The following is a 25,063-nucleotide window of genomic DNA, read 5'->3' on the forward strand; positions in this document are numbered from 1 at the left end:
CAAAAGTCTGCAAAGTTTGTTCTGTTCCTGGAGTAAATATTGGAACAAAGCTGCTCTGCTGAGGGTTAACTTGTCCCTGAGCGGAGGCTCATTCCTGGACTCACAGGGACGTCAGGATGACACCAAGTCCTCTATTCCATCAGCAATATTCAACACAGTCACAGAAACACAATCACGCTCGTCCGCTGACGTCAGTTATGTCAATCGACCGGCACAGGCCTGAAATTACCCCCGGCCCAACGCTCTGCTCGCTGCGCTTTTTGTTTCTCCACCAAAATAAAAAAAATCAAAACAGGAAGAACGCCACGAAAGAAAAGCAGCAGCTGGTTGATCTTGTGGATGCTGAGGGATTTCTGTTGAGACGTGTTTGTTTGCAGAGGCTGAGGAAAGTGACTCCAGAGACTCTGCGGTTCAGCGGGTTGAAGCTGGATCTGCGAATTGGAAATGATTTGGAAGCAAGGCCAGGGAACAGCCATTGTCACGTCAATATTTCCTGTGAGCCGCCACCTCGGGTCAAAAAACTTAAAATGAGCGGGTGAGTTACGTACACAGAAAAGAACAATAAAAAAAAGGAGCTTATGATCTTTGCTGAGATAAGTTCCACTCTGAGCGGAAACTGAAAGGATGTTTTTGGTTGTATATCTAGAGAAACTGAACAATTATCACCGCTGCAGCACAAACAAGGAAGCCGAGTGACGTCAAGACAGAGGTTATATAAAAACAACTATTTTCAGTTTTGATTTGCAGATGACAGACAATTCATCTCCTACACCAACAATTTGATAAGAGTTCACCTCAGACACTTTAGGTATCAAATTCTCCACCTTACAGTGAATATGCTTTAATTTGACTTAGGTTCTGGTATAACTGTCAATTTATTTAAACTGTTTATATTTAGGAAGATTTTAAAATTACATCTAAGTTTTCCCAGCCAAAGACGAAAATGTCATAAACGGCCTCCATTTGTAGCAGGGCAATCCTTTCTGTCATTTACAGACACAGACTGAATGAATGCAGCCAGATTTATAGCTTTGTTGTTGTTGAATTCTGTGTATTTATCAAATAAATAAGTATCGCCCACTTCCAAAAGGCAAAAGCAGATGATTATGTCTTTGCCTCTGTGTTTTCATGTTATTTTACCTAAATACCTCGTGAGATGCTGGGCATATTTTAATGAAACTCAGGAAGTAATCAATGGATGTTCATCTACAACGGACCAAGTTTTAAAGCCAACTAAATTCAAGATGGCTGCCACAGCTAACTGGCATTTCTCAGGAATGATCTGACCTACATTACTTATGTAGATGTATGTGAAGAGGGTGGGTCCTAAGACTGAGCCTTGTGGTACACCAATGTTGACAGTTAAAAAAGCTGGAAGAAGTACCACTGCATCTGAATTTAATAATAATCCAATTTAATAAGAATTGTGTAATTTAACAACTGGAAAAAACAATAAAAAGCTTTCCAGGTATGGAGTTTGATAAATTACACGGGAGTCCTCACATTAAGGAGATGGTGAGGCAAAAAAACTTTTACCAGGAAGTAACTTGTAACAGAATCAGACCCAGGATTTGTTGTAACAAACATGTTCAGATGAGTTCAGTGAGGACGGGAACAATCTGCCTGCAGATACACGAAACTACAAGACGCTCGTGACAGGTATAAATCACTTTGATTGTGCCGCAGCAGAACAGAGGGAGGAATCCATCATCTCTGTGAGAATAAGTGAGCAAAGCTGGAAAAGCTGCAGAGGCATAATGAGGCTGCTGAAACTCTCAGAGCTGACTCATCGTCAGCGCGAGCACGACTTCATCGCAGCGCCTCAGCTATCGTGACTGCCTTTTAGCGTGATGTTGCAACGCGGCGGCTGCTCTGATCTCAGGTAGAGTGAGCCGAGCGTCACGTCCCGCTGTGTTGAAACAGGCCCACAGGGCTGATCAAGCTGCCGTGACTCCATTAAAGGTCAGTTTCCATCAGCTGCTGAGGGTCACGGCACAAACACTCAAACTCAGGTGACACTGCAGAAACTCACTGACATCAGTGGATTCAGTACATCATGAACTTATCAAGAATTTATTAATCTGTTGATCAAAAAGTATTTTATACTGACCTTTTTCTTACATAAAAGAAATAAACTAGTATATATTACACTTTAATTATTACAGCTAGAAAAAAAAACCTACATTTGTCAGATTTATTTATATTGTCACGTTTTTGGACAAGTTCTACACAAATAACTGAGTAAAGCTCAGCAAGCTGTGATTTCTTTACGATTAAAATTTACACAACACGCAACTAGTTGAAGTATTTAAAAAAAATAGAAAAAAATTTGATTGCACTAAAAACACAATTGCATTTGGATTAGATAAAAGTCCTTCATAAAACATGAATTCAGACTTTATAAATAGGTTATTTATAAGTTTGTAAATGTTTTATGAAGCATTATTATTCATTTATAAACAGATCATGTCATTTAGGTGAATGTAGTTTATTGCTAATTGTTCATCTTAATTCAATAACTTTATACAAAACAAAAAAAAACTGGTGTTCAAATGCAGATAACTTAACGTTTTATGTTTTAAACCTCATTTATAATAAATTTATAAAAATACAGCACTTGAACTTACCAACTAGTGAATTTGCTTTAATGTATGAACAGTAGAACTGTTTTATAAATGAACTGTAATGCTTTATAATATATGTTTTTGTGAAATCTAAATTAAACACAGTGATCTATACCAAAGTTCAAGCTCAATAATCCAGTAATTTATCATTATAGATATATATACAGCAATTTATCATAAAGTTTATGACTAAACAGAGGCCAATAGCAGCAGCTTCTTTACATAAAAATAGAAACAGGCTGAGCTTTTAAAACCACTTGAACAAAACCCTGAGTGTTGCAACAGAGATTTAACATATTAACTAATATCAAATATATACAGACTTTCACTGTATGGTCGTCATTACGTCAGTCGTTTCCTAAGAGGAGCATGAGGCCGCACAAACACGTCACTTCACCACAAACCCAGTGACTAAAACCTTCCTGATAAAGAAATCACAGCACAACTCTCATTTACTGCATTACATTTTAATTATAGACCTAATTGGTAATTAAAGAAAGAAAAAAACAAACATTTGTTAATCTAAAAATTGTGTTTTTGTTCACAAGGTTCTTTTTTGGTCTTAGCTGGAAAAAAAACCATCAGTGTGAATATTCTCAGAAATCTGAGCTCTTTCTGAGCAAGTTAGAACGCAGCGATATCTGCCGGGAGAGAAAACCTAATGAATAACTCAGTCTGACTTCATCATCATCATCAGATGATAGGGACGCGTATACTGAAGAACATAGCATCAACAAACAGGACAAGGTGAAAATAGTCTTCAGAAATGCCCAGATTAAAATATAATCGCTGTTAAAGTTGTTCAAAGCTGAAACAATATATTTTAGGAATAAAAATTAATAAAAAAAAAAAATAAAGAGTGGAATTTGAGAGCCAGTTTATCTCAATCCCACTCAGAAAACAGGTGATTTCACGGATTAAAAAGAGGGGAAACTGTTCAAAGTTCTTTGTTTAAGATTGAACAGTTTTGGCTAATATCGGTCTAAAAGTAGTGCATTATAAAATTCGTGTCTTTAGACGTAAAACTTCACTAACAGCCAACTGCTCAAAAACAACAGATTTAAAATATTAAATGGCGAGGGAAGAACCTGAGCATAACGAATCATTAATTCATTTAACAAACTATAACAATTAGATTTTTCTTGAAACAATTAGTAAAATAACCTTTAGTTTCATTGTTGTCATTCGCATCACATGTGGTACATGAGGTGGAACGAAATTGCGTATTCAAGGTCCTACACCCAAAAATAGCAATAATTTAAACTATAAAAAAGAAATCATATACAATGATCTAATATATGCTAAACAATAATAATATAATATAATATGATGTATTAAACAGCAGCCTGAGCATGAGCCTGTTGTGAGCAGATGGGTATGAATATAGCAGCTTATGGGTGAGAAATAAGCGGCATGAATAAAGTATCAATGGCCATTTAAAGTGGGATTACAGTGATTTGTCTGGTTAGGGATTTACCGTATTTTCCACCGTACACGTCACACCGCCCTATAAGTCGTATCAGTCCAAATATGTCTAAGAAAGTGGAAAAATACATAAATATGTCGCTTCGTTGTATACGTCGCATCTATTATGCGTCACCGCCGATGCGTTGCGTTTGCTACACGTCACCGCTGACAACCCAGAAACGTGGGCCGGGGTTGTGCCAAAAATTGATGGGCTGCCAAATGGCGGCTGCGGGAGCATGCACGGGAGGACTTTAACAAGAATTTAATAAGATAAACACCTAAAAACAATTATTTGTTTGCTCGACTTTATAGTAAAGGTGTGTCTCAGTTGAACTTTTACGTAAATGCAGTTTGACGGTCAAATCAGCTGCATTTCGCCGTGGCGGCACAGCGAAATTAAGCTGATTCGGTTGCACCAGGCAAATGACGGTGGCAGACTATGGCAAGTTGATTGTGTCATTAATAGCCACTTTACTTGTTACATGATATGCCTTACTACTCGAGTGCCATCTAGTGGCTGAAAATGGTAGTGTTCAATATTTTCCATCAGAATGAATAAAACAGTCATATCTCAGCCAAAAATTGGTTTATAAATATGGGAAAAAACCTCTATAAATACGTCACTTCAGCCTAAAAGTATACAAAGAAACAGCAACTTATAGGCCGAAAAATACAGTACGAGTTTATAGTGTGTGGGCAGTGAGCAGCAGTTTTATATATAAAAGTAAGTTTCTTTAGGCTGCTCCTTCTGCAGGGGTCACCACAGCGAACGAACTCAGATGAAAGATTTGGCAATTTGTTTAACGCCGGATGCCTTTGCTGACGCAACCTGGGCTCAAACCCACAACCTCAGGATTACAGGACCACAGCACTGACCACCGAGCTACAGCAGCCCCCCTCCATATAAATAATTATTTCTTTTTAGCTTCTTTGTTGTAAGAATTTGATACTTTTCTTTTCGTTATAAACTCTTTAAATTAAACGCAGCAGGACACCTGAGGAGGTTTCTTAATGGCTGCTGATTTTTCATCCATCTAGACCAATTTATCATAATTAACATTTACTACTGTCAAAACTAATAATCAAATTGTATTATGGCCCCAAATGTCATCAAAGACAGGAGAGACTTACTGTGTGAGGGATGATGACAGGAAAGTGCTGTCATGATAACTTTATGAAATGTAACACAACACGCTGCAGTGACGTGTTGTGGCTTCACAACATTCAATAAAATAAAGACGAAAGAAAAACGAGGATTTTACGTGTCTGAAGCTACTTTTCCACAAACTCCTCTAAAAAAAAAAAAAGAGTAAAACAAGTTTTCCAAAGGATGAATATGGTTTGCTCTTTCTGCCTCGCTCTGATTGACACATGTGGTCGATCCATCAACACGATGGCTCAGTGGTTAGCACTGTTGCCTCACAGCAAGAAGGTCCTGGGTTTGATCCCTGGTTGGACCTGGGGTCTTTCTGTGTGGAGTTTGCATGTTAGACTGCCTTCAGGCCCAGACCTCCCTTACAGAAGACATCTGTGATCTCAATGGGATTTCCCCAGTTAAATAAATAAATAATAAAATAAATACACCCAACTCGGCATTCTTTATGAAACTTTAAAGACTTTTGATTTTTTTATTAGCAGGTTGACATTATAAAGTTACTTTGATCAACCCGCCGATGTCACCATTTTCTAGAAGGTCAGCTGCAGTTTCCTTGTGCGAGGCAGAAACACACGCATCACGACACGCAGCTGACGCCTACAGTAGCTCCAGTTTCCCACCATATGCTTCGAGCACGGAGGGGAAACCAGATTTACCTCGCAGCACCGCGACCACTTAAAGCTGCAGCAACGTTAGGAGCTCTGTGACTCGGACTCAAGCAGCACAACTAACGAGGTCAGGAGGAGAGAGACAAACATTTCAAATTATACAGTAAACACAATAAAACACCAATTCACACTGATTCATTACATTCCAGAGAGCCACATCATGATATCTGACTCACAAGCAACTTTTAATCCAAAGAGTGAGTAAGCTCATCCGTCTCGACTAGTTTCAGTTGAGACATCCTGGATTAAACGATAACTCTCATCCCTCATCATTTTACTACTCAAAACTTTTTCAGCTGGTCAGGATTTAGAGAAGATACTCAGTATCTTAAAGTTTTTTGTGTGTGTTTGTATCAACATACATCACGCCAGAGCTGCTAATAGTTTGCAAACGTTAAGAAAGAGAAGATGTGATCTTTAGGAAACTGAATCAAAGTAAACAGAGATCACTTTAAAACCAGGGGACTTCTTGAAATGAGATTTAAACATGAATGACTGAAACATTTGAGCAACAACAAGTTTTAAAACCTATTTAAAATGCAGCTGAGATAATTTAGACACATACAAAAAACAAACAAAACAACAACAACAAAAATATATATATATCCTGGAGAGGAAAGTCATTAAAGGCAAACTGCTGTCTGATCATGGATGTTATAGAAGAAAAAAATAAAATAAAAAATGAAATGTAAAAATTGTAGCAATACGCTTATATATTTTTTATTTTCTAACACTGACAAAAAGCCTTTTTTGTGGAGGGAAAAAAAAAAGCAAAACATTTCACTAAATCTTCACGTTTTACAAAAATCTTTCTGCATTAACGATTCCTCGATGACTTTGAATGGACAATGCTCCTGACTTGATTCAAAAACTTAAAAAAGCTGCTGTGAAAAGTTGTATTTCTTCTCATAAGTAAAATTTAAAAAGACTTTTTTTTTTTTTTTTAAATCAGGTTTGGGGTAAAGACTGTGCAACAACATCTGGACGGAGCAACATCTGTCCTACCGCCTGCGTTTCTGGACGATGTCGATGGGCCGGTTGACGGCGCACGGCGACCCACAGATGTTCCCGCTCCGCACTTTGAAGCAGCGGTTCTGGACCGAGGGGGTCAGGAACATACAGTTAGTGGGTAAACTCATGTCTGCGGTCCTGAGAGTCCTCCTACGTTCCCACTAGTTGTCCTCTGCCTCCTCCGAGCGCTCCTTGGCTCCTCGGCTCCTGAAGGCTCTCTGCTCTTCCTTCCCACCACAACATGTCTCCAGTGACGCGAGGCAGGCAGACGGAGGGAAGCCCTCCACAGCGAGCTTCAGCTGCATGACTCCAAGTCCAACGTGAACAGAGGAAGAGAGAGCAAACAGCAGCATTGGGTTTTAAAGAGTTGCTCCCTCAGCTGCATGCGGGAGGTTCATGGTGAGGAGCTGAACGACAGCAGAAGGAGTCCGTTTCAAATCCACGACCAGAAGTTCAGGGCTGAACTCTCCTTCTGCTCTGGAGACACACTCCTCCCTCCCTTCGCCTCTGTGGCTTTTTCTGTCTGCCTCCTCCTTCCAGGCTTTAAAAAACACGTGCATGTACAGTATGTGTGGGGGCAGGAAGAGAAGCAGGGGGAGTCTTTGCTTGTATTTGTTGCTCTGCATGTAGGAGGGTGTGTGCATAGATTTATACATAGAAAGAAAGAGCAGGAAACATGTGCTACAATAAAAAGGTGCCGATTGAATCGTCTTTTCACTATTTGCAAACTCTCAACAAACTTTTCAAAGAAGCAGATCTAAAGACCAACATTCCTTGAAGGAATGCTCATCATCTGCCAGCTTTAAACTACGATCATCTCACGCTCAGAGTACGTGTTGGGGAGGACTCTCAGCTACTACCACTTCAGAGTTTACCTCAATATCTATAACACTGACTGAATTATATCTACGTTTGTGTTTTCTCAGCTGAGTTGGCTGCAGTTGCCATCTTAACGCCAATATTTAATCATCTAATTATCATTTCCTGAAAGTTTCATTAACATGTGTCCAGTGGTTCATGAGAGATTTCACACGCAAGGGTGTTATTGTTCACATCATCTGTGGTGGGCGATAACGGTTCGCGTTATTTCTCCACTGATGTGTTTGTGTCATTTCTCTTTCGTGGTTGATAAATTTACTTTGATCTCTTACACATCTGGACCAAAAACATCATTTTCAAGAGGAGTTACGATTATAAAATCCTTCAACCTGCTGTGCTTCGTTTCACCACAGCGGCTGATGATAACCTCGTGACGTCACTGAACGACGACCCCTTCGCTGTCGACATCGCAGTCAAATATTTGTCTTTGGTGACACTGGGATGGACGTGTTGACAGGTACGTGGGGTTGGAGGTGGACCGCTGGGGGCTTAAAATGACATTTGAACAAATACAATGGCTGGCTAACAGTTTGCCCAGATGGTGTGATGCGAGGGCGACGGGGAGGCAAACACAGGTTTCAGCTTGAAAGTAACTTTTTCTTTATTTTGTAACTCTGAAAGCTCATACTGCAGCTCTGGCTGCTCGTCACGAGGATGTGAACCCATCAAATCCTTAGAATGAGAAATGAGCCTCAGATTATTATTTATAGTTTCTTCTGCATACTTTTTTTTTGCAGTCAAACCAAATCTGAACATATTTAGCTATTTTAGCTATTCATATATGAAACCATTCGGCTTGATCAAGATAGTTTGTTGTGACTTTTTCTTTATTATTCAATTATATTTACGCAACATTTACCAATGAGAAAAATATTTTCTCAACTCTATTTCTGCAAACTGGTTCCGTTTGTGTTTTATGGTACTTTTAGCTACTTTCTGGCTAATTTTAACTCTTAAGGAAAAAAAAAACACCACAAGTTCATGCGATCACTTGGACATGTTACAATCTTCAAAGCTCACGCAGGAAACGTGCAGAACATGTGTTTAACGTGTGCTTTTCACATGTAAAATACGATTGTTGACATTTTTCATTTCAAATTCACACACATGTAAACAACCACCCATTATCTTTACAGCGTCTTCATTTTCAGGTTGCGGGGTTCACTGGTGCCTATGTCCTGCTATCGCTGTGCGAGAGGCTGGGGACACCTTGGACAGGTCTCCAGTCCATCACAGGGACACACAGAGACAAACGAGACAAACAACCATTCACTCTCTCTCACCTAGGGACAATTTAGAGTTACCAATCAGACTAACGTGCATGTTTTTAGTCTGTGGGAGAAAACCGGAGAAAACCCACGCAGTACAGAGAGAACATGCAAACTCCACCCAGAAAGGCCCCCGGCCGGGATTTGAACCTGGGATGACCTGCTCGCTGACAGGCGGCAGCTCTACCACCTGTGCCACCGTGCTGAACAACAGGTGGAAATCATGTTTTCATTTATGACGTTCAGGTGGGTTTAATGTAAAGTTTGGCTACTGTTTTAGCTACTTTCAGCTATGGTTTTGCCTTTCTTTTTATTAGCTTTTAGCGAAGATTTTACAAATTTAGCTTTTAGCAACTGTTTTGCTGCTTTTGACTTTCAGTTGTCGTTTTGCCATTTTCAAATTTAAGCCATGATTTTGCTAAATAAAGTTTTAACCACATGTCTACAAAAAGGTTTTAGCTTGTGTTTTGATCATTTTAGTTTTTAGTTACGTCAGCGCTCAGCGATGTCATTGAGCACTCATCATTCATCCTGCATTTTCTGAGAAAACGCAGATTTTCTAGTCCGACATTTCTTCACCAGCCTCCAACATTTTTGTTTGTGAATTCTGTAAATTTTGGTAAAAAAAAAATTCTACAAATTCAAACCTCAGTATTACAGTTCTTCTAGAATTTTGATTCTAATAATAAATTTTAAAAATCAAAGACGTTTATGTTAACAGGGTTACATCTGTCTGGTGCACTGATGGCTCAGTTGTTCAAAAATATAAAACTAAAAACTCAAGATTTGATCTTTATTTCTAGTTTCAGCCATAAACAACACTATGTTAGGTATTTTGTGTTTCGGCAGCTTGACTCAAACTCTGAGCTACTTTCAAAATACCTTCAAATATGAGAAACGGCTCTACGAGATTCAGAAATGCTCTTTTAGGATAAAAAAAATCCTTAGTCAAAGCTTCCCCTGCAGCTTCCTGGCATCTGTTTTAGCAGGAATGAGTAATTTAATTCTGCAGCACACTAAGTCCTCCTCACCAGCCTCCTGTCTGGAAAAGCACTAAACCTTTGCACCTTTTATTAAAAGGGATACGACACGCTCAGCCGCTACGGCTCAGGTTTGTTTTGAATAACCAGGTCCATCATGAGCCACAGTTTCTCTGCTCCCCACACGGCAACAATTTCCAGATGGAAATTAAAAACCGAGGTCTTTGAATGCTTTAAACTTGAAAGTCTTTGCTGCAGGTCCAGCTGTCCTGATGACAAATACAAAGTCTTCCAACACAAGTCCCACAGCTGCGTTTTTGTTCTGTTCAGGTTTTTGTTGAGTTCACTAAATGGAAAAATTAATACCTAACATCTGATTTAAATCCTCAAACTAAACACAAGCAAGGCACAAATACTCGTGCAACACCATAGAGATCAAACAACACGAGTGACTCATAAAACTGTGACTTGTGGAGACGTAATTAAAAATCTATAGTTAAATTATAAACTGCCTTTCCTGTGACAATAGAGTGACAGCCAAGAAAGACTGCTGAAATTGGCTAAATCTGATGAAACAGAGTTGTTGAAGTTAAATCAAAAACAACAGAAGCTTTAACTTCAAATAAAGGATGAGAATAATTACAACAAAAAAACTAAGAACAGAGTGGCAGCTAAAAGGTAAAAGTAGTAAAAAGCTAGTTAAAGCTAGTGAAATATAAGCTAAAAGTATCAAAACATTAGTTGAAAGAAATCAAATGCTTGCCAGAAATTGTACAACACTAGCCAAAAGCTAAAAGTAGCTAAGTAATTAGGTTTTTATTAGAATTAGTAAAATTAGCATGAGTAGAATTTACATTAAATGGTAAACGGACTGTACTTATATAGCGCCTTTCTATCTACCGTAATTTCCGAACTATAAGCCGCTACTTTTTTCGCACACTTCGAACACTACAACGATGTGGCTAATTTATGGATTTTTACGGGCTAACAAGCTTCATGCCACCAAAACATTTAGCCTCGTCACACCCGGGCACTGGCATAGCTGCCCAAAACACGTCTCGTGATCACGTGAAAAACGTGATCTCTGGGGGCACAACGAAGTGTTTGCAGCCACTCGACATAAGTGTGAATCGTGCATTTAAAGTGTCACTCTGAGCTCAGTGACACTTTAAATGCACGATTCACCGGGCACTCGCTCTCAGCCGGGCAAGAGGGTTCTCCAAGACCCTGCCGTTTTGTTGAAAAGATTTTGATTTCGTTGAAAGTCCAGCTCGTCAGATCCATAATAGTCTCGTTCGGGAGCTGTGTACCAGGCGCTCCGAGATACACAGAGAGCAGAAGCAGGGGGAAAGGGAGAACAGGGGGAGGGAGAGGAGAAGCGTCTGTCTTGAGCGAGAGCCAGAGGAGAAAAAAGATGATTTTAGTGGTTTTGGTGTGCAGGAGGAAGATGAAGATAGTGATCAGTGACTTCCTGGTAGGCTACTATTTGTTTTTTATTTTACCAGCCATGTTACAGGCACTGTTAAGACAAAAGCATTTACTGTACGTATTTGTGTATGTTACCAGTACATGTTTAATTAAAAGTTTTAAAAAACCTTGCTGTGGAAACATCTCATGTTATAACATGAACACCCGTGGCTTATACACAGGTGCGGTCTATATATATACAATTTCATTTTTCTTTGTAAAGTTAGTAGGTGCGGCTTATATCCAGGTGCGCTTAGTAGTCCGGAAATTACGGTAATCAAGAAACTCAAAGCGCTTTACACAACAATCTGTGCCTTCATTTATCCATTTATTCAGCACTCTACTATATCTATACAAAGACTAATCAGTGCTTTATCACATTCATACACCAATGGGACACATTGGAGGCAATGAGGGGTTCAGTGTCTTGCCCACAGACACTTCAGCATGTGACTGCTGGTGGAATCAAACCCCCAACTCTCCCATTGGAGGATGACTACTCTAACCACTCAGCCACAGCTGCCAGTTTTGCGAAAAGTAAGCTGCTGTAGGTTAAAAAAAATTATGTTTGACAGCGCTGAAGCGATATCAAAGGAGAAGTTTTGTAAATGAAATGAAATGTTTTGAAAAATATAAGTTACAAAAACCAAAATTTGCAGCATTCATCTCCTGAATGAGTTGAAAGTTTCGATATATGAACCGTTAAAAAAAGCACAAAGTAAGAAAAACGAGTTTGATGCCAAAAGAACGTACGGGGAAAATTAAAAACAGGAAAACAATAGTGTGAATATTGGCTCAGCGTTCACACTATTAAACTGAAACCCACCTTTTCCTGTTTCGCTGTTACTAGTTAGCGTCCTTGTGTTTGTGAAACACGTTGCACCGGGAAACGGACACCGGGCCAGCGATCTGCTGAGAATGAGGCGTTTGTTAGGCCGCTGTGTAACCCAATCCAGCAGCTAAATGACTTCTCCGGCCCAGCTGGCTTCTGACTCGTATGACAGCATTAGCCGTGCTAATGAGAACAAGCTGCGAGGGAGGAGTGTCGTGAGCGAGTGTGCATCTGTCCCTGTGAGTATGAGGCAAAGTTTTATTGGCTGTGCCAAGTTTATATCGATACAGAAGTTTCAAGTGTTGTGTCAGAAATCAGACTCGTAAAAGCTGACGCATAGCAGCTGGAAAAAGGAGGAACGAAAAACCATCCAGTAGATGGAGATTTTATTACTTAACAAGTGTTAATTGTTTCCATTGTTTCCAAAACGGTGCAAATATTAATGCCATTGACAAATGAGCAAAGTTATTAAGAGACTAGAAGGTTTCTATAGTCAGCAAAACAACCAAGTGGTAATAAAACTGAAAACATAAGAAGAAAAAAGAGGTTTGTTTGAGAGAATAATAACAAAATCAACTCAAGACAATCCAAGAATATAATTCAGTGTAAAAATCCAAAACATTATTTTTATGTCTGGTTCACGTGAGCACAATGCCCAGTAGATGTCGCACTTTGACAAAAAAAAAAAATCACTTCTGCCCTAAAAAGAGTGGAACACAAAGATGCACACGACCACACAAAGAAAGGGACAGCACAGTCTTTATTCTAACTGATAGAAAAGTTAATTATCTACAGTCGGTATACACAGCAGCTGCTCTTTTCCTGTCCAGAGGAGATCTGGAACATTAAAATGTAAAAATCAAAACTTCTGGATCATTTATTAATTCATTTAATCAGTAAACCCCCAATTATGGTCAGTCCTCTACACAAACCTGAAAACAACTGATAAAACGCACAAAACTCTATCAAATGTTTTAACAACAACAACAACAACAACAACAACAACAACAACAACAACAAACAACAACAACAACAACAACAACAACAAAAAGACTTGTTGCAGCATGACCTATAAGCACCTATAGAACACTCTGGTGGAACAATCAATATCGATTTTGAGACGGGTGACGATGGTAGGATGCTCTGTGTGTCTATGTGTGTGTGTGTGTGTGTGTGTGTGTGTCTATGTGTGTGTGTGTGCGCAATAAACTAGAAACGTGTCACATTCACGTGTTTATGCAGCCGGGCTGGCGGGGCTGAAACTATTCCCGGCCGGAGAGTGAGTGGGGGGGGGGTTATTTTAGGAGTCTGCTGTGTTATTGCTGCCCAACGCCATTGTGTCCTCTGCTTGGACTCATAATGGCTGAACTGGTCCTGAAACAAGTTTTACTGTGACTGCATCGGACGATGAGCTGGACTGACCAGGCAGCTTCCTGATGTGACGAGATATTTAAAATAGGCGACACGGTGGCTCGGTAGAGCTAATGCCTCTCAGCGAGAAGGTTGCCGGTTCAAATCCCAGCCCTGGGCCTTTCTGGGTGGAGTTTGCATGTTCTCTCCGTGCATGCGTGGGTTTTCTCCGGGTACTCCGATTTCCTCCCACAGACTAAAAACATGCATGTTAGGCTGATTGGTAACTCTAAATTGTCCCTAGGTGTGTGAGAGAGAGAGCGAATGGTTGTTTGTCTCTTTGTGTCCCTGAGATGGACTGGAGACCTGTCCAGGGTGTCCCCCGCCTCTCGCAGTGATGGCTGGACAATGGCACCAGTGATCCCTGCAACCCAAAGCAGGTAAAAGATAATGGATAGATGGTTCTTTTAAATGCCCCCTGTTGCAGGGAGAACTGTTAACATGCCACAGAATATTTATAAAATATAATTCTCTGACACATGAACAGTTTCCGGGTCAGACAAAACGTGAGGCGTGTGTTTGTGGTCTGGGAGGCTGACCGGCAGCCGTCTAAAAACCTGGGTGGTTCCCACCAATCCCAAACCAGTTGTACGCTTATCAGCAGTGAGGACAGGAACAAGCGAACACACGTGCTTGAGAACCCAAAAACGTACACGGTGGTGGAGCGTGCAGAAACACATTTAAACATGCAGAGAACCTGCATGTGCTTCAGCTCAGAGCCAAGAGTGTGTATGATAATCAGAAATGAAACATGAGTCAGCGCTTCTTTGTGACACAGCCCATCCAACACACACACACGCACACACATACGTGCATGCATGCAAGCAGGCATGCACACACACATGCACGCACACACAAACTTTAGCTCTGAAACAGTCATTTATTAATATGTTAACTTAGTCATTCGTGCATGCAGCAATCTCAAGATTTTTGTCGTGCTCACAGATGTGTTATGGAAACTTTCAGCAAAACACCAAACAAAAAACAAACAAACAAACAAACAAAAAACAGGAAGTTTTTATTATAATGCTGCAACAACAAAAAACTAGCTTCCTCTTAAAACTGTTGTCTAATATGCCAAAACCCAACAGTGCTGAAACTCAGCTCTGTGCCATGCCATCATTTCTATTTCTCACAGACACTCATTAGTTTTATCTGTTTCTGAGTTATAAAGTTAATAAAAAGTTTATCTTGCTGTTTGACTTTACTTAAATGAAAATGTTCCAGCTCATAAACAAATGATAAACCACACTTTTTACCCACTTCTTTGTCTATTCCCTCCAACAATGATACAGCTTGGTGCAGTTTTTTTTTTTTGTTTGTTTGTTTTAACTGAATAACAAACATGTTAATATCCAAGTTGAAGTTAAAAATGGGAAACATATTGCAGCCGTACTACAATAAACTTAAAAATGCTGTCAGAAAAAAAGGAACGAATGCATAAAAAATGTAAAATTTGCATAAAAGAAAATCTGCAAAGAAAGGAAACAAATACAGCAAATCTTTATTTCTGGGTGAATCAACTATTTTTACTAAGATTAGGACAAACTGGCGTCGATCTTCTTTGAGTAATCATTTTATTATATTACGAATGGTTAAATAAAGTTAAATAAATCATTTAAATGACTATTTGTTGCAACTAAATCTATCCTGAAAACATGAGTATCTGTTTTTGCTTTTCAGGGGTGGGTGAAAGCAGGAAAAGCATAAGCTGTATATTTGAATAAACGGATTTATAAATCAGCTATTAACCAATTTTCATTGCCTCAAACAAAACAAAACATCAAAAACGTAGGCTACTAAAATTAAAATCGTATGGTTTGTTTTGACAGAGAAACGTTTGGGTGTGTTTGTGAGACGTGCCTGCAGCAGTCTTCAGCAGCTAGTCTGAACCCTCCCTCTCATGAGCCCTGAAAAGATGCAGAACAAGTGGAGTTTAGGAACATACCCCAAGCACGAGTGTCTCCGACCGGGTCCAAAAGTAGATGGCGCCCCTTTCTTTACCAGTCGGGAGTCTTTGCTCATTTTCCTTTGAGCTGCAGACTCAAACTGCGACACAGCTGTACGGAGAACAGGCTGCACATCTGACCTGTGCAGCGGCTCCTGAGCCTGCACTTATTTCTCTCCTCTGGACCGACTGGCGGTTCTGGATTTAGGCCACAAGGTTCAGCTCGGAGACAAGCCAAAACAAAAGGAAGAATCCAGGTTTGAGGTGGAAACAAAACAGATAAAATCAGACAGAAAACAGATCTGATTCATCGTTATTGCTTCTGGATGCAGGAAAATCCATGGAGGAATGTTGCAGAGTTTGTGCACAGGAGTCCCAGGCAAGTCCCAACAAGGCTGCAGAACTCTTGAACTGATCCAGGAGCAAGAAGCAGAAACGTTGCTGCTGTCACTGAAGACTTGTTCTCTTCTTTCTCCTTAGTTGGTGGTTAAAAACACAAAATAATCCCACATGTGGCAATGATGGCATCCACGAGAGGGTTCAGGAACAAACAACAACTTTAAAAAGCTTTAAATGAGTTACACTACCGTCACTCTGTTTGCAGAAAGAGGAAGAGCTGCTGCAGATAACAGTGACACCGCAGGGCTGACCTCTTTCTTTGGCGGCACGCAAACTTGCAGAGTCCCCTGACGTCGTTGTGGGACCTGATCCTGTCCATGTACTCAGAAGCTGCCAGGAAGTCTGATTTATGCAGAATATCCAACGCCCAGAGAAATGTGTTTAAGGTCAGCTGTCTTTAGGTCTCATTTTTAGATATCCAAAGCAAACCTCAGAGCAGGGGAGTGCTGACTACCTTCAAGTCTTGTGAGACAGAAGACATTTGGTGCATCCTGACTTGTCAAAGGGAAATCTAACTCCACTGTGTGGCTGCTGGTTGTTTTCGTTTTTGGCAGAGCTAACTTGACGCAGCTTCTGTTGACACGTGAGATGAGCGTGCAGCTTGCCCTGGCACCCTCCTTCTGCAGCCCTGCAGCCACAGAATATTCTTAGAGTTGGTGTTGGGCAGGCGAGGAGACGCGGTGAGTTTAGTAAGCATGCTACGCCAAATAATTAAAACTCTTCAACTTTTTAAATCCTTAATTGTTCAACTTCTTTTTTTGTTGTTGTTGCTGGGGCTGTGTTGAGAGAAAGACTTGAACAAATAACATAATAAATACATGTATATTTAAAAAAGTGGATATTCCTATTACGAGGCACAACATATTCTTAAAGAGTTTTAACTAAGGATTATTTTCATTATATTGAAAATTGTCTTGAATAATTAAGATAGAGACACGAGTCCAGAGTTACAAATACTAAATGTCTTTTCATTTGGTTTGGAGTCCAAAACCTAAAAGCTCTCCATCACTGGCACCAAAGAGTTGACATGCTCTGCTGGAATACTTAAGACTAAAGCAAGAATACAAATTTAACAATAATCCATTCTGTTGAAGAGATGTTCCTGTGACTTTAAATCAGTCATCATCACTCAACGTCAGCTTGAAAAGACTTGTCTGAGTTGCTTCACTTTAACCTGGAAAAAGTTTTGTTCCATTTCACTCACTCCACTCAGCTTTGGCAGCTCATATTTACTTCTTTTAGCAGAATAAGAGTAACTGCTGCAAGCCAGTTGTCTGTATCGCCCATGAATGGGTTTTCAGCTGCTGCTCCTGCATTTCATTATTCTAAAACTGTATAAAAGATAAACATTATTATATCACCTAAAATATTGCTGATGATGTGATTACAGTTTTAGAGCTTTAAAATGGTCATTTTTAGTCAAAATACTGTGATTTTGATGTCAAATGTAATGTAGAAGTAAAATAATAAGGACCTTTACAACACAGATTAACGTATGGACAACTATTTATTTCTTATGCAAACGACCAAGCCTTAAATTAATTTATTAAAAAATAATAATTTCCATAGTTTATATAAAAGGTAAATTTTGCTAAAAAAAAGATAAAACTGATGTTTGCTTATCATGTCAGTTAGTGTTTCCTATTCATATGATACCTTTTTGTCCTTCCTTTTGTACCGTACTTGCCGCCGTATAAGTCGCATAAGTCCAAAAATGTCTAATAAAGTGGGAAAAAACATGAATATGTCGCTTCGCTGTATAAGTCGCATCTATTATGTGTCACCGCCGACGCATCGCGTTTGTTACGCGTCACCACTGACCACCCGAAAACGTGGGCCGGTGTTGTGCCAAAAATCGATTGGCTGCCAAACAGGAGGACTTTAAAAAAAATTTAACATGATTGACACTTAAAAACAATTATTTGTTTGCTCGACATTATAGCAAAGGTGTGTCTCAGTTGAACTTTTCCTTAATAAATGCACTTTAATGGTCAAATCAGCTGCATTTTGCCTGGACGGCGTGGCGTCATGCAGCTGATTTGACGTTCGCTCCAGGAGTTTCAGAGCAAGACGAAGGTGGCTTTGTATGGCAAGCCAAGTGTCTCATTAATAGCCACTTTTACCTATTAATGAGACACTTGGTTGTCATATTACTCAAGGGCCCTGTAGTGGCTGAAAATGGAAGTGTTCAACATTTTCGACGCCAGAATGACTGAAATTGTCAGATCTCAGACAAAACTTGGGTTTTAAATATGGGGAAAAACATACATTAGTCGCTTCGGTGTAGTAGCAGGACTTGCAAATTTATGCAAAAAGTTACGACTTATACAGCGAAAAATGATGTAAAATATTTTAATTTTTTTGAGCCCCAGAGGTTCTATCTCTAATCAAGCTTGCTGGTTTTAATATTTTACTATGATCCACAATAAATAAATGAATAAATAAACCAAATATGTCATTTGTGGACCTGGGTTTGTGAGCTGGTCCGGCTTCTTGTTGGTTTAAAGCATCCAAAAGAGACTATGAGCCCGCCCTCGGGGAAGCATCGTGAATATTTGATGCTCTGTGAGCAGGGGATTATATCCCGATGAGCTACATGAGTCCAGCTCTGCGTCACGCTGCACAATAAAAACAGAAATCCTAGAGATAGAAAAACGAACTAAAACCTGAAGAGTCCACCTGCTGAAGTACAGAAGTGGAGATCGATTTCACAACCTCACCACTCTCATTACCTTTTCACACATTAAATCAAGTCAGACGTTAGAAAAATGAATGCTCTTTTACCTGTGAGAATATGCTCCTGCTATCTACAGACGCACCCCCTCCATCTGAAACCCGACAGCACATTATTACCAAGAACGTTTTCACGAAAAGGTGAGATCTTGATACAGATCTGTTAAAATTATTCGATTGGAATAAAGTCTGTATGTGTTGAGGTTGTTATAAATCATCCACTTCACGTGCGTTAGGTGTTGTTCCTTGCGGTTTGCTCCTTGTTATTAGACATTTTCTAGACTTTTCTAATTATTTCAAATCTCCACTTTGTCAGAGACATTTTATTTTGCACAGTAGCTTTAATAAAAGCCGTAGCACCTGATCTGAGTGTAAAATGTTTCCCGCAGATGATTTCTCTCCGCCAACAGTTGCAGTAGATTAATTGAAATCAGCATGACTTTCAGGCAACATAATAACGAGATCGAATAAGGACCTTCTCATCAAATTTGATTCTTCCATATGTTTTACTAGATTATTTGGCACACATTGTTATGGTTGCTAAAATAAAACCATATAACACAACTACTAATCCAGGTGGTTTATCCTATCACAGCTCAATTTGTAATCCAATTTGTTCCTCTAAAATTATTTAAAAATCATGTCGGACTGCAGTGTAAAAAAAGTTAAGGAAATTATTAGATTAACATTTTTCATAGCCACAGACAATAGATTTGTTACAATACTAAATTCAGAACTTTCTGCCTAATGCCATGATTAAAAGTTTATATTTATGACAAACTCATAACACTTGACAATGAGTTAGTCAAGGTGTTCCACAAGGTTGTGCGCTTGGACTGATAATTTTCTGTGATTAATTTAGGAAAGATTACTTAATAACTTGACATAATTCAATGCTTTGTAGTTGACACTGGAGTAAATTTAGCTAAAAAGTCAAGTTGTGCCAATAATCCATCTATCCATCTATTTTCTTTACCCTCTTGTTTTTTTCTGGGTCAGGGAGAACTGGTGCTTATATCTCCAGCAGTCACTGTGTGAGGGGTTACACCCTAGACATGTTGGAAGTCCATCACAGGGCCACACAGAGACAAACGAGACAGACACACTCACACACACAGGAACAATTTAGTTACAATGAACCCCAGAGAAAACATACACGTGCATGTAAAGAACACGAAACCTCCACCCAGAAAAGTTCCAGGCTGGTAAATAAAACTAGTTCATGCATTTGTTGCTTTTAGACTCAACTTTTGTGATTCCTGATTATTGTGATGTTCAAATATCTTTGTGAACAGATAAAATTAACTAAAATGCTGCTATGATACTGTTAATGATAAAAATGACTCCAATTTGAGCTTCTTTATTTTATTTATTTTTGTGAACAAATAATAAAGAATTATTTTTATTGCTGCCCATTTCATTGACCAAGTTATGTAAAATGCTCACAATTTCCTAATAAGTTTTTTCCAACAGCCACTTTTCAAGAGTTGGTGCATGAAAAGTGCCTGTTCTATTTTTATTATTTTTTACTTTATTCTCACTGCTGCCTTTTAATATTCCACGTTTTGATATTCAAAAATTCTTGTATCTGCTCCGAGCAACAAATATAACAGCATAGGTAGAGTATTTAATGGGTACAATATGGGACACCTCCTCCCTGCAGCCGAGGTCTATAGAAACATAACTCATTGTTCACAGTCTCCTGAATCGGCTTTAACAACAAGAGTACCTTGTTGTTCTACCCTCGTCCGTCAAGGGTAGAGCTTGGTATATAAAGGATCTGCCTCTTGTATCTTGAGGACTTTTAGATCAAAAGTACAAACCTGATCTACTCAGTAGGGAAACTAATGCGAGATGAACAAGTGTTGCAACTAACACAAAGTTTCAGATATATTTATACTTGGGGGTGCATTTGCATAGCAGCTACTTAGGTGACCACAACCACTTCCTCGAGCATGTGTTTGTTGCACACTAAAAAGAAGACGTCCATAAATTATTATCTTATAAATGTGGTTAAACTTGGCAGGTGGAAGGGAGGGGGTGCATAAAGTTCATAAATTAAATTAAACTAGAACAACAAAATGACTTTAGTGCCTGTAACAACATAAAGGAACATTTTTATTATTTTATTATGTAAATAACTATTAGTGTCATATTGTTTTGGATCCCTACAATAAGCTCTATCAGAAAGTACAGCAATACAAGTGTTGATTTGACTACATTAACCTTTATAAACATTTATAAAGTCATGCTGAAATCTTAGCTTGTTTTTAGGCAGTTTTTGTGTTTAATTCATGCTGGTACTGACACATATTTAATAACCAATCCACTTGCAGCTAAAAAGCTGACAACACTGGAAAGGTTAAACATTTTGTTAACAAACAGAGCAATGACATCACTGAAATGTCACGATGGATGACGTCAACACACATGCCATGTTTACGAGCTGCTTCCTCTGTCAGGAATGCAAGTCAACAGTAGACCTGTCACAATAACAAATCTTGCTGGGTGATTAATTGTCTCAGAAATTATTGCGATAAACGATATTATTGTTTGAAATTTGACAATAATTAGTAATTATTGTCAAATTTAAAAAGAAATGTTGGTTTGAGCGTAGTACTTTTTTTTTGACCATCGGATGATAGTATAAGACTGTTTGAACCTAAGGATGGATAGTGAGGGAGCGAGCAGCGTGTGTCTAAGAAAAATGGGAGGGAGGCCAAATGACATGACATGGGCTGTCTCTCCTTCCTTTTTTCGGTTCTCAAAATGGCGAATGCTCAATGTGGTTTGAGCTCTTTAGCATAGCATTTTTCACACAAAGCTTTTAATAAAAAAAATCAGTAAACAAGTTCTCAGCTTCTTTTTGCAGAGAAAAGCTTTTTACACGAAGGCACGGGTTTCAAGAGGGAATTTTGGAGCTTCAACAAGACGGAGGTTTTTCCCCCCCCCGAGGTCGGCCCGTTAGCTTAGCTCGTAGCTTAGCTTCTCCGTTTAGCTGCTTTTAACAATCCAAAAACACGATTTTGGACGGTTAAAATGGCTTTTAAAGAGAAAAGGAGGGGTCAGTGAAGAGCACCGGAGTTGAGCCTTTTGCCATCCAGTGTCTTCAGTAGAAAGAGAGAGACACGAAGAAACGATAAAGCCGATAAATGAAAATGAGGTCGATAATTTGCATTTTTTTATGTGATTAATTGATTAATTGATTTATTGCTTATCGTGACAGACCTAGTCAACAATCAGGGGCTTTCTGCAAAGTTCACCCAGATTTCATGTTAATCTGACTTGATTATGAAATTAAATGTTAAAAGTAGACAGAGTTTCGTAATATATAAGTTTGGTCTCTTTAATGAGTAAAATATGTTTAAATTTTGTCTGTGATATTTACGTAGATTGTAAAACTGAAGGCTTATTTCCGATTACAACCATTCTTTTTATGTCACTTCAGATTTTGCCCGAAGACTTTAAACGTTATGATATTCCTTAATATTATTTTCAGGCCCATCCGGTGAATCGTGGATAGCACTAATTGTTTTTTCTGCAGCTCTACATTCAGTTGGCACTTTTTATTTTTGTCATATGGAATATTTTACCTTACAGGGACTGTCTTGAGCATTAAGCAGACTGATGACAGAAATGTAAAGAAAACGTGGGGTCACCTTGGCACTTATCACCAATAGGAGCGTTGCATCATTATTGAATGCCACCAGAAGGTGAAGGTAAATGTTTTTGCACTACGTGAGTGTGTCTGTTACCAAAATACCTCATAAAACACTGGATGAACTTTAATAATACTTGAAGAAAGTGGTAATTGGATAGAAATCTACAGTAATTAACTTTTGGAGTCAATTTAATTTAAGATGGCTGCCACAGCTAATCAACATTAGACAACAAAAATGTCTAACTCTGCCACTTTTACAGGTACTGAGCTAAAATCTGACAAAGTAGTTGAGCCATTCACAGCACATACTCTGAGCATGACATCTCACAATACTACAAGAGTCTGAGCATAATGTTAGTCTCACGGTTTGACCAAAACAACTATAACCATTATTTCTCAACAACAGATGATTTTAGTCTAAAACTCTGGCATTAAAAGGCAGCAGATGAAATGCAATCACTGAAGGCATGCTAAGTCTTTGATTTAATTAGAATTTCTCTGTTCTTCTAGTGATAATATTTTGACAGTGAAGTGGATTGATAGTAGGACCACATGAAGAAGCTTCAAATGTTGCAACAAACCACTTGAAGCTACAGAAGAGCTCTCGTCTGGTTAATGGCAACAGCTTGTAAACAGATCAAATAAACCAATAAAACACAGCGGGAAGCGCTGCTAACTGTCAACGCTGAAGTGTGCTGGTAAGAAAATACATCTGCAGTGACAGTTATTCAGTAAAAGCACAAGAATGAGAGAGATGTGAGAATTTGGGGCTTTTAAAATATGTTCTTAAAACAATCTGGCTCGTACAAGGATTTCTATAGTTTTCACGAGTAAACCTAAAGCGTGTGTTTGTAGACAGAGAAGTCAGATCTTTAGACCACAGGATGACTTTCTGTGCAGCTTGCTGCAAGTTTCCTCAACTCATCTACAGGTCATGGTTATGTACGGAAAAATCAGCTTCTTAGTTCCAGTTTAATTCATTATCTGTACAAATTGTACCGTTCTCTAACGTGCATCCATCAAAATGCATAACGGGCTTCTGCAGATACTTGCAAAACGTGAGGGCTCGGAGAGAACGTAAACACGTGACGCAAGCTCGTTTTCTGACGTAAAACAGACACAGGCTGCCTGTTTTCAGTCAGGAGGAATGGGGGTAAAAGTGAAGTAGCAGCAAAATGTTTCAGCCTCGTGTTAACTGCGTGGAGCAGCTCGCCTCAGTCGTTCTCAACTCAGCTTTGTTTCTGCTAAACAGAGACCTCAGGTCAGGCAGGCGATCCAGCTGCTGCCACGGGAACCTTCCTCATCCCTACTTGACCTGCCGAACACCTTAGGCTCAAAACAAGACCCTCTCTTTCACTGCAGGAACAATGAGACCATTGAGAGGACACAGTTCCCGACGTCAAGAAAACCACAATTTCCCAGAGTTACCTTCTTCTGGGACAATGGGGCTTTTTTGCTGAAGCCATCCCATGACACGCATTTTGATGACGTGGGAAAAAAAAAAATCACCAAGCATCATTACCTTTCAGACTTTGAAAGAAGACACATGGAGTTCAGTTCACTTGAGTTCAGCTGGGCCTTTTAGCACCACAAAGGCTGTAAAACCAACTAAATCTAGACTTTTCTGCTTGTATTCACCCTCACATATAGACTATAAATCCCAGGCATGCATGCATGCTGAGCAGCAGCTAATAAAAAGCTCTACCTGGGTGTGTGCGTCAAGGTGAAGCGGCGCTGCAGAGCGATGCTCCGGCTCATGAGGAGCTTGCGAAACAGCAGCGGAGAGTTGCGAGGAGAGTCACAAGGAGACATCCTGGGGGATCCGCTGGGCGAACTGGACGGAGTCTGTGGTCGGAGCTTGATGGGATGAGAGCTGCTGAGTGAGAAGGAAACAGCTTCCCCAGAGCTTTCCCACAGAGCCTCGCTCATCCTGCAGTGTGAGGGTTCAACAAACCTCCCCTCTTATGCTGAAGCGCCTCGCTCCTGACAGGTAGTCCCAGTCAGCCATCTCAGAGAAGCTGTATTCTTCAGGAGAACAAAAACTGACTCACAAGCTTGCCATTTAACAGTGCATGTCATATTCTGAGACACTTGTGATCTACGTCTGCCCTGCGGCTTGGGAAATCTTCAGCACCTATTTCCATAAAGCTATGTGTAGTCCCTGTTGATGGACACAAGCATGAGTGCAGGCGTGAGCCCTCCCCTCAGCAGTAAGCAGTGTTTACACGGAGCCGAGCTCTGCCTAAATATGGCCAGGCCTGAATTACAGTGCTGTTAGCTCATGCCGCGGGTGAGCGGGCCGTGTCCAGAACTCCCTGCATGCAGGAGTGAACCGGCGACCGGCAGGCACGTTGATTTACATCCGTTTCTCTCCACAACTCTTCAGATACTGAGAGATTGCAGCTCTGCTCGTAAAGATGAATGCCAGAACCGATCTGCACTGGGAGGCCGCGGTTCAGGCAGATTTGCACCTCGCTCGTCACTGAGGCCCCTCACTGTCTAAAAACAGAGCCTGCTTGAGATAAAAGATAACAGGAATCCTGGAAATGTCATTTTAACT

The 25,063-nt window shown here is 39.7% G+C and overlaps 1 protein-coding gene across 1 annotated transcript in view; it reads right to left on the reverse strand.

The window, feature by feature from the left end:
• The window catches only part of LOC119430531 (cAMP-specific 3',5'-cyclic phosphodiesterase 4D), a 51,137-nt gene extending 26,705 nt beyond the window's left edge, over positions 1 to 24,432 (reverse strand). Inside the window, exon 1 of the mRNA XM_037697954.1 lies at positions 24,209 to 24,432. Within this exon, the coding sequence (XP_037553882.1) occupies positions 24,209 to 24,432 (224 nt within the window). The remainder of the gene's footprint in view (positions 1 to 24,208) is intronic.
• Between the last annotated feature and the right edge of the window lie 631 nt (positions 24,433 to 25,063).

The sequence above is a fragment of the Nematolebias whitei genome, chromosome 3, assembly GCF_014905685.2.
Source record: "Nematolebias whitei isolate Nwh7 chromosome 3, NemWhi1, whole genome shotgun sequence".
Classification (NCBI taxonomy): domain Eukaryota; kingdom Metazoa; phylum Chordata; class Actinopteri; order Cyprinodontiformes; family Rivulidae; genus Nematolebias; species Nematolebias whitei.